Source organism: Ruditapes philippinarum, unplaced genomic scaffold, assembly GCF_026571515.1.
Source record: "Ruditapes philippinarum isolate M1 unplaced genomic scaffold, ASM2657151v2 ctg1337_1_1_1_1, whole genome shotgun sequence".
NCBI classification, from domain to species: domain Eukaryota; kingdom Metazoa; phylum Mollusca; class Bivalvia; order Venerida; family Veneridae; genus Ruditapes; species Ruditapes philippinarum.
The window spans coordinates 35,166-46,348 of NW_026858956.1; the positions used below are offsets into that span (position 1 = coordinate 35,166).

At 31.7% G+C, this 11,183-nt stretch overlaps 1 protein-coding gene across 1 annotated transcript; it reads left to right on the forward strand.

The window, feature by feature from the left end:
- Positions 1-538: 538 nt before the first annotated feature.
- Positions 539-7,085, forward strand: LOC132754769 (cation-dependent mannose-6-phosphate receptor-like). The gene is made up of 7 exons (XM_060745457.1): positions 539-992; positions 1,379-1,466; positions 2,072-2,190; positions 2,775-2,859; positions 5,402-5,535; positions 5,994-6,120; positions 6,708-7,085. Exons 1-7 carry the CDS (start codon positions 781-783, stop codon positions 6,765-6,767), a joined length of 825 nt encoding a protein of 274 aa, XP_060601440.1. The 5' UTR covers positions 539-780; the 3' UTR covers positions 6,768-7,085.
- The last annotated feature ends 4,098 nt before the right edge of the window (positions 7,086-11,183 follow it).

Genomic DNA, 11,183 nt, shown 5'->3' on the forward strand with positions numbered 1-11,183 from the left:
GTATTTTTTCTGTACATGTGTACATATAAACACCTTTAATGTTAGTTATCTTTTTGTGTCCCTGTAGTGCAATACTGGCCTTCAAAATCTGTTCAACCGACCAAATTCTTTATCTTAGGTTTCTTAAGTTCTGGATCCCATGAGAATGAATACCTTTCGACAATTCCTACTTACAACAGGATGAGCCCATTAAACAGTGGTGCAATAGTTAACCCGAATGAATAAAGAAATCAGTGCATTTTTCTTTCTGTACATACAACTTTACGGGAAAATATTATTTTGAGAATTAATACATGTAGATGTATATGAATGAAATTTGCGTGATAATGAAAAGGATGTACGTGATAAAGTTTGATATCTGTATGTTTATGTCATATATATTCTCACATTGTATCGGGTAGATTTATAAATAGTTTTGTATCACAACAAACATTATCTCTAGTTGTTATCATTGTACATGTCGGATATCGTGCAACATATGATTGATAATTGTTATATCGTCATCCCAACTTAAATTACACCGATAACACTGTGATAATTGAGAAATAATCTCGTGACTGACTGTATATGTACTGAAATTACTTGTTCATTTCAATTTGTTGTAAATATTAAGTTCTTTGTTCGAGATTGTATTTATTTATTATTTATTATCGTCTAACACTATATTTTTTAAAAGTTGTTACTTTACAGTTACGTGGAACATGTATGTTAAATTTGAACGGCAATTTTGATTCATACTTTTCCTTATAAAAACAAAGAGGCGAGGCTAAAGTGAAAGTGATGGCGAATGCATTTGGCCTAATCCGTACAACGGCCAAGTATAGGCATGGCTCAAAAGTTACAGACCTCGTTATATTTAGTGTTTTATTTATTTTGATTGGACTTAGTGACGGAAAAGCTTGTAATCAGGATGGAAACTGTAAATGTACGTTTGATGATGGCAGTGGAACAGTGGATTTATCTCCTATAGGTAGACAGGACGGCACGCCTTTGTATGTGATTTTATTTATATTTACCATGTAAAATCCACTTAAATAACCCTTTAAGATGTTTTAAGATCAACTTATGAAAATTAGGTATATTTCGCCTTTGTAATTTCCACATATACATCTATCAAGTAAATGCTAATAATGCAATGCGATTTAAACCTTGTAAAATCAACGCCTTATTGAAAAATTAATAAAGTTGTCAAAATTTATCTAGGCAACATATGAATACAAATAGTTATACCCATTGTTATGAACTTAGTACGGCATATATTTTCGTAAATGAACTATGAAATATCTCTTGTCTACCGTATTAATACGGTGTATCCATTGCCATAAACAACATACGGTATATACGGATCATGGAATTGTTTTCTGTTTGCTATTTTTAGAATGCAGGACCAATTTGCTCCAGATAACTATGCATATTCTTTCAACCCATGCTATCCATTTACAGAAGGCACATGTGTTAACGCAGCGGTTTGTATACATTCTTTTTTGATGCATCAAGTTTCATTGGAATAAGTCAAATTCATAAATCTCTCATTATATTCAGTGTAATATTTCAAGATTTTTTTTTAGAAAACACTTCACTTGAGCTATTCTATTGCCGCGTATTTTTAAATGCATGATCACCAATTGTTGATTAAAGATCCTGTAACACATTTTTATGGTTTTGTATAATAAACATGATGCTCAAATTAACATTTATCAATTGGTGTAAGTTCAAAAAGCATTATTTATAAAGATACTACCGACTTTAACATTTCATGTAAATAAAGAGAGGTATTAGAAATTCTATTTTTTACAAAGTCTAAGTCAAATTTTTCAATAAGAAATGAATGCATATATTGCAATGATTACATATAATATGAACAAATATTTGCAGTATATATTCTTCGATGTTTGAAAATTGTTTTATAAGCATAATTATATACATATATACGATTTCACTTAAGTGTTGTATACAACCTCAATTACAACATACAGGATCTTTAATAGTGATGGATGTGATGATTATATGGGTTATTATATGTAGCTTTACGTCAGCTTAAACCCATAATTTAATATTGTGTCATTTTCAGGCATGCCAGTACGATTCAAACAATAACATATATTACAACATAGGAGATTCGTCTAAAGTTACACTTTCATTTGACGGTTTGAACATCATTGGAACGTATGTTGCCGACGACGGTGCTAGGCATGTATTCTTCCATCAATTCTTGCAAATGAATTAATGATAAATATAAAGTTTTAGAAAATCGGATCGATGGAGCTTAGGCCCAGCTTTTAAAACGTTCTCAAACAGAGATAAATCTCAATCTATGATTGTCTCCAAATTGGATGATAATCTTACTATATCTGTTAAAAATCTCAAGTCGGCTTTCACTAAATTCAGATTTTTCTCAGCTGAGGCTTTCGTTTTCTCAGTACATTTTATGATTAAGCGGCTTTCTTCACACTTCATATATCAAACTACATGTGTGTGTACAATTTTATTCCTGTATGTAGCAACATTGTATAAGTATTTATTCTACATGTATATTTATAATTTGATGATAAAACATGTTTTTCATTAAACAGTCATTTCTTAAAAAGCAGGAATATTTGCATTCTACATTGTAAAATTCATCACCTATCAATATTTGTGAACCGAATTGCGGCTCTTTCGCTTCCAATACTATAGGTACCGAATTAGGTAAAGTTTAATGTCAACCAAAACGTGAGTATTTAGTGTCGGTCTGTGAATCAATTTGTTTGGAATGATGAAATTCTCTCTTGTAGGAGTTCTACGGTGACCTTTCAATGTGACCCCAACACTGACCCTCCCACTGACACTGCCCAGGGAGAAACAAGTACCACGGTCTATGTATGTATAGTATTTCTACTTTTGCTGACTTTATAATTAACCTGAATTAACCTTTGTGTAACAGTATTTGTTAGAACGGTCTATTCGCAGTCTTACTGCTTTTGATTTGTCTGAATATATTTGTATGCATAATAAAAGCAACAGAGGAAGGTCGAAAGGATGAAAGCTATGTAACGCCAAATTCAAATTAAGAGTTGTTTTTTTTAAATTATTTCAATAACGATTCAAATGAGCATTAACCGACGGGGGGGGGGGGGTATACTGCCGTCCAGCCGTCTTGCCGTCCGTAGGATTTTCCTTGTCCTCCCAATAACTTAACAAGAAAAGTATTGATGCAAAGCATCAAAGGGCGTCCAAGCAAGAAATGCAGCAGGTGCAGATGAACTAGTAGATATATGATGATAAACTGTTCAATGGTTCATTGGTTTTTACCAGAATTGTATATCACTTATGAATGAACGAAAGACATTGTTCATTATTTATAAATTTGATTGGCATGCTAGAAATTAGAATATTGCTTGTTATTTCTTTATGATCGTGATTATTAATAGCAACGGATATACATGTATACAATCATTTATAATCCATATGAGTAACGCATGATCAACACCACACTTGTGTAATTGTCCCTTATTATGTTATCGCTATTAGCGAAGACCCCCTCTTAAGGTATCTGTTCACACTTAGTAACAATATGACACTTGTTATATTACCATGTTGAGCATAAATGTTTATTACACACTAATTGTAATATCTTTTTTAATAAAAAAATACAGATTTTATGAATATTGTTTTCTTTTCTTTTTTTGTGTTTTATGCGCAATTTTAATACTGAGTTTTTACGTTTACTATTATTTTAAGAATTCAATTGTCATAATGACCGACGATTATAAGTCAAAACTTAACTGGAAAAAGTCAGTAAATTATGGTTAATCTTTCAATATATAATATTGTTTATTCTTAAACCATATACATGTACATTTGTATTTTTCTTTATCATTTCTTAAATTATCAATCCATTGAATAATTCATAAAATCTGAGTTGTAACTTTGAATAATTCCTCGGCATCTTTACTAAACACGAATAACAAATTAAATAAAATGTTTCAAAGTTGATAGTGTCATATTAATGCCATAAAAATGTACATTTTTTCTCAATTATTGTTCATATTTATTGTTTTTATCTCATATAGGTAAAATAAAACATGCGATTTGTGTTGTTGGTTTTTTTTAATTGTATGTTTATTTATAATAATAAGCAATAATTTTGAGAGTTGATCTGAATTTATTAATTATTGTAACCAAACTAAGTGACAAACATTCATTTTAAAAAAAAGCTTATTTAACTGTAAAATATTTGTTCTGTTCTCTAACGATATCAAACATCTACTCCAAAACCGGGAGAGACCGGACAATAAACGTGTGGTACTATTCGCCGGTCGTCAAAATAGACCAGGAGAGACCGGGAATTACCGACAGGAGTACATCCCTCTATAAATAGATTTTCGGAATATTTAGGTCATCAACTTATCATTCTATTTACAGCTTTCGGAATAACATACCATAATAATCCACTGTGTACTACAAAATGATAAATAAAAATACCTTGAAGAGCGCGATTTATTGACGGAAAATGTTATTTAATTTGAAAATGTTTGCATTGCGAAATTCTCCAGTTCGCTATTCATTGTACATATCGCGACTAATTAATAATCAAGCACCCTCATACCGATCGGAATGTTCGGCTTTTATTATGAACAACTATAAAAGGCTCGAGAAGTTGCTGTCGCCCTTTCACAAAATCTGATTTCATTACATAAAAGGCGCCGCGCTTCGGCGCGGACGCCAATAATCCTTTCCAGCATAGACTACATATTTGGTTTTGAGATGGTCATGATTAGTAGATGACCCCTATTGATTATGAGGTCCCTAGGTTAAGGTCAAGGTCACTTTGATTTTTGGCACTAAAACATGTAGAGAACATATCTTAGCAATGCACTGATTTACTACCCTCAGATTTGGCTGGGAGGTTGTCCTTGAGCTCGAAATGACCACTATTCTGACAAAGAGGTATGCGGGGGGGGGGGTATTCACGCCCTGACAGTGGCACTTCTAGCTACAATTACTTAACTAGATTTGGATTAATGACAAATATATTGTTACATAAAAATGTAATATAAAGAAAAACTGTTTTAAGTGACAGAATGCCCATCTGAGTTTAGATGGATTGATTTATTAGTTTAATCAAGTATAAATAAATCTTAAAAATTCTTGCATATCGCTTTTTCTTCATTCACTGTTATAAAAATCTTGACCATTTAATTTGAAATTGTCTGTCGTAAATGTACTAGTATTTGTTCTTTGTTCCTCTGAATTATACCACGAAAACTTCAAATGGTCAATGTAAACAAATTGCCTTTATAAATGAACTGATACAATGCCGCAATGGAGAAATACCAAGTTTACCATTTCCTGTTATTCCGTACAATTGCACATGACAATTAACTACGTTTCTGATTATTATATAATTTATTTGTTTCAGGGTTTTACAGTAGTTTCAAAATATGCTTGCCCCCAAGGTTCAGGACCCGGACCCGGACCCGGCCCTGGTCCTAACCCGAGTCCAGGTAAAGGAGGCAGCGACGGTATAAGCCCTGGTTCAGTAATTGTTATTATGTAAGAAATATCTTAGTTACATGTATATATATTCTTATGGTCATTATAACAATGTAGCGTGAATGTTTCTCATAGAAGGCAAGAGTTCAAACAAGAAAACAGAACGTTCTTGTGGTGAAAGAAAAAAATATCACAGTAAAAGTAGTTTGTAAAAAAACTCTGAACGCCTCTAGAAATAGTTTCTTCATTACCTCATAGAGAACGGCTTTGTATAAGAGGCGTTTTCCTTACGCTACTTAATCTGTCTTCAAAACTAATGATCGCAAATTGGTCCTTAGCTAAGCGAACTATAATCACATACTTTCTTTAAACAAAGATCCCATATAGTGGTCCTTTACATATTGCACGTTAAAAACGTTGTTCAATCCAGAAGAAATTTATTTCTGTATTGGCTTTTTTTAACATCCAAAATAATTAAATGCAATTCATCTTAAATTAATTTGTTTTTTATTTTTCAGATTTTTTGCTTTGCTGGTTGTTTATCTAATAGCTGGTATTGCGTTTAACAAAGTTAAACGCCAGAACACGGGTAAGGAACTTGTTCCAAACGTGACGTTCTGGAGCTCCCTGCCAGGCCTTATAAAGGTAAACGTATCGTTTAGTTATTCGCTATTTATTCAAGTTCAATATTAATAATAATAATATAATGATAAAAAAGTACATACATAAAAATATTGCGGAGTATTGATTTGGTATAAATATTGACGTCGTATATATTCGGTCAACTTCGCCACTGTCCCATGTGCCAAAATATAAATATCTTAAAATGACATGCATGTCTTGGAGAGGTATAGGGTTTAAGAACCAGGGACGGCAAAAACTAAAATCAAAACTTACCCTCGAGCCAGTTGACGCTGTCATGACTTAAGTCAAGGCATGTGGCCCTAAAAAGTAGGCAGAGACGAACAAAGACGCTTGGGGGTCAGTTCCTGCCCTTGTAAACACTATCAAAAATATTTTAATATCTAAACACGGATGGAGCATCTATTAAAACGATAAAACTGGTTTTCAAACAATATTTACACATATATATACGATGAAAAATACCATCAAGTCTCAAAATTGACTGACTTTGGTTGAAAACATGTTTCTCCATTGATCTATATTTTAATTAAGAATTCAAAAATATATAGTTTTCATTTCTAACAATATGTTGTTTGTTGTTTTTACAGGATGGTGCAATGTTTACATTTGGCAAGATAACGAGGAGAAAAGGTTACGGCAGTGTTTAATGTTCTTCATTATGTACATTTCCAATTATTTTACAGTGATGTTAAATTTGTTAGCATTTAGTCTTTAACTGCCAATATCCGTGCATTCTACAGTTCATGATTATCGCTAATGTCCGTTTGAAGCCGTAACTAATCCGTCTGAATTCAAAACAACCATCTACAAGAATTTGCTGTCATCCGGCGCTTTAATTACGTGCTGTGGTTAAAGACTACAGTTTTTTATTTATATAAAATGTTATTTTGTTCTACGAACACTACACACTTCGTTATATAGTTATTATTTGTTCACTTAATAAAAATAAAACATCAAATCATAATCGTTTCGGATGATGCGTTTTTACTTGCTATTACATTGTCAATACAATGAATTGATGTAATATTTTGAGAGGTCTTTTATTCATTAGATATTTGAAAATCTAGGAAACAAGCTCCTCAATAGTTACATTTTTAATCTGCACTATTAAAAATGTCAAATAATAGTTACATACTTTGTATGCTGTCATCCATGTTAGGAAACAGTATGGTATAGTACTGAATAAAATATTTTACCTCGTATTATGCTATAATTAATTAAAACAACGGTCAAGGTTTTCCATAGCTTATTTAGTTCAAAAAGAAACCATATGTTTCAACGATCTACATGTATGAAGCTAAAATAGAATAACTGTAGAAAAAGTAACAGCGAGCAGTTTATTATACACAACTTACAATTACAAAGTCATTCAAACCAGTTTCTAAAACAGATACAATCATTATATATACCGTTCATAACGTTTTATGTTAACAGTTTATCCTTTACAGTGGACATGATATGACTTATCTCAATATTTAATAGATCCATTCAAGGCAAAAACCCATCTACATTCAAAACTATCATGACGTCATACACTTTCTATAGATTGTTTAAAACTAACATTGAAGAAAAAACAAACGGAATAATGCATACAAAATCAACAACAAAAATGAGCATGTGATTATCAATTACCTAAACATTGTATTTATAAAAACTAAAAATCTTTAAGGCTTTCTATTTTTACAAAAGGCACAACACAAATCAGCCAGAGGTTTATTAATGTCACATAATGACTGGCCGGCATACGTTATTTTATGAGACTCTTCCAGGGTAATGCACGGGTACCCGAGCAAGCCGACATCCGTACATGCGTCACCTTGTTCTGCCGATACTGAAAAATAATGAAACAAATTTTAAATAGTTTCAAAATATTAAGACAATAGTCATAGGGATTTTGTATCCATTCGGCAATTTTTGCCACTTATTGTCATCAGTATAACATATGAACAAGAATTTTGGTTGATTCTGACCAAATCGACGATTATGTAAATTGTTTGTCCCATAATACACAATAAGAAGGCTCAGCTAAATTAAATGAAGGAATAATTATAAAAAGAAAAATAAAGATAAAGATAAAGAATGGATTAAATCTTAAATTTATATCAAAAAGTTATAAATAGGTTTGTCTGAAATCAAAATCATCCATTATGCATGAGAAGTTGCAAAATTTGTATATTTTTCCCCCATAAATTTGTGATCTTTAAGCGTTTTATTAACAGCTCACTTTGCATATATGAAAATACAGGAGCAAAAGCATTATATAGATAGATAAACTTTACAAAGGCAGTATGCCCATCAGTATACTCAGCAGTTACATAACATTAATGGCATGATATAAATTATTCATAATGTATACTAATAAATAAAATTTGCATACATATAAAGTCATAATGATGAACGAAATGCAATATTTGTAAGAGGACAACTACCACAAAATAAAACCAAACCGTTGGTGTAAAACACTCTAGGTGGAGAGAAAATCTGGTTAAACTGTTATCAACACTGAGTAATATTCTGATCAATAACAATATGGACGGCAAAATCATTATAGATATATATGACTGTATAGGTATATTTGAATTCTCTTTTTTGATATTAGATGTAGATACCGTCTGATAATGATGTGTACTGTTCACTATTCACTTAGTATTTATTTTGAGAATATACCTAAAAATAATAAATGGTTTCGTCTAGATTGAAAGATGGATTATCCCATTTCAAATATTTTGCGTGGTAAATGGTAATGAGTATTTTCAAAACTATTTCAGTATTAACTGAACATTTTCAATTAAAATTAGAGGTTTAGTTTCTGTAAAATATGTAGTCTAAATTGCAAATAAATAAGATGTTATTACATAAATACAACAGGAATGTAAAAACAACAAAAGAATATTACTTCAATTTGTAGAATAAATTTCTGACCAAATGAAATATAACGATATTTTTGCGTGAAAATGTGTTTTTCTGTACTCGTGGTTGTTTTAACTGTCAAAAATATAGTTACAGTGAATTGATTGGCATGAAAACAGTATTGTTTCGTCAGTCTAAATAAGTTAACTCCGAAGGAAATGAAACTTTGCAAATCAACGATAACATTTATACATCGAAAACAACAGCAACAAACATACCTAAACAGGCTGATGCGAAAATTGTTATTAAAAGTCCAGCAAAAATTTTGACGTCCATTTTAAAAATATCAAAAATATATCCCACTTTGTTTTAAATGTTAAATTTTGGTGAGCTTGTGTCTGTAAATAAAATTTCTCTCCTTTTTTAAAACCATATAATTGATCGTTTAAATGGAATGTTTATAAATGCCCAAATGATTAATCTGTCTTTTTTAATCGGTTTTAGGGATTATAGTATTATCAGAGGGGGTGGACCTATAAATCTACAGTCGGAATTATTTCCGATTAATCGTAATCCGAAATTTGCCGAAAAAGTCCGGAGATGCGGTTGAAATAAACGCTTGCAACATACAAGTGAGGCCGTGTCACGACAAAACCAACATAATGGGTTTGCGACCAGCATTGATCCAGACCAGCCCTGCGCGTCCGCGCAGTCTGATCAGGATACATGCTGTTCGCCTATCAGTTTTCTTTTACTTGTTATAGGGTTTATAAGCGAACAGCATGGATCCTGATCAGACTGCGCGGATGCGCAGGCTGGTCTGGATCCATGATTGTCGCAAACCCACTATGTTGGTTTTGTCGTGACGCGGCTCAAATGCAATGTATACGATTACCAAGTGGTTGAAAAAAAACCTGAAATAAGACCAACGCGGGCGTCATTGATAAATTTTACCACGGAAATGTCCGAATGATTGTAAAGGCCTGTTATATACCGACTCATTAATCGTCTTAATTTTTTTATATAATAATATTAAACGACGAGATTTTATAGAACCATGTACATGTTTTATTGCACCTATTATTAATCGCTTAACAAAAAAACAGTTTACCTTAAACTTTAGACCACGGTTTTAAAAAATTAAAGCAACTGAAATTGCTTCATTCAATTTGGGTGTGACATTATAGATATAATCAATGGTGCAGTATAAAAGAATTGATCAATTATCACTGATTTAAAATTAAAACATACATGTACATGAAAATAAGATATTTACTAAAAAAGATAAATACAAAATGTATATTAAAATAAATTAAATGCACTTAATTTCAGGTAACATGTTCTCAAGATATGATTGAAATATTATTTTGTGACTCCATTCAATCACTGAACACTACATTAAAAACAATGTGAGCATTATTCACTTATCACTTTTATAAGTAGCCTTGGTTCCATGAGTCTGTCGTTATTTTTATGTGCCTCTGTCTTGCAAATCGATTCTATCAAAAATAAGCGAATACGAATCAGCGAGTATGATGAATAAGCAAAATCTGTGTTATGAACAAGCAAAATCATCGCCAGAATCCAAGGCTATCTATGTTGTAAGTACTGTAAACTTTACTCACTCATCACTATTGTACATTTGACATCTATGTACTTAAATCATATATTACCTACCGGCTCCTTTGTTAAAAGCGGTCTAGTAAATCACTTACCGACCTGTTATTGTTCTATTGTTCTCTATACAAAAGAAAATATGTGAAACTCGTGCATTTAAGATTAAGCATTACATAATATTCCCCGTATACGTATATCCAATGACACTGAAATGTTGAAATAATGCAGGAATTATGCAAAAAATAACTCTGAATTGTGCAAATATGGGTGGGGGAATAGGACCGATATATAAAAATTTAAGTACATGTTCATCAAATTAAAAGAAATGAATCAGCGCATACGGCTGGTAGGACATCATATTCTAGCTCTTATGTGATAGTTTTGCTTTAAGAAAACCGACCTGACTACCGTTCTTGAGTATAAGTTTGTGTTTTGCCGATATAACGCGCATAAAGACCTTCTTTATAGTTTACTTTTCGGTATAAACACATTTTACCGAACAATTTAGCTTCATATAATACTAGTTTTCGGCATTTATTTCCACAATTCTGTCAGATTTTGTTGCACAATCCTGCGTTATTTAAACAATTCTGCAT

What these genes read in the sequence shown, in the direction of transcription:
- LOC132754769 (XM_060745457.1), top strand. Translation starts at nt 781, where the DNA reads ATGGCGAATGCATTTGGCCTAATCCGTACAACGGCCAAGTATAGGCAT. An exon ending in AGACAGGACGGCACGCCTTT is followed by an intron (nt 993 to 1,378) that starts GTATGTGATTTT and finishes TGCTATTTTTAG; the next exon opens with AATGCAGGACCAATTTGCTC. An exon ending in GGTTCAGTAATTGTTATTAT is followed by an intron (nt 5,536 to 5,993) that starts GTAAGAAATATC and finishes TTTATTTTTCAG; the next exon opens with ATTTTTTGCTTTGCTGGTTG.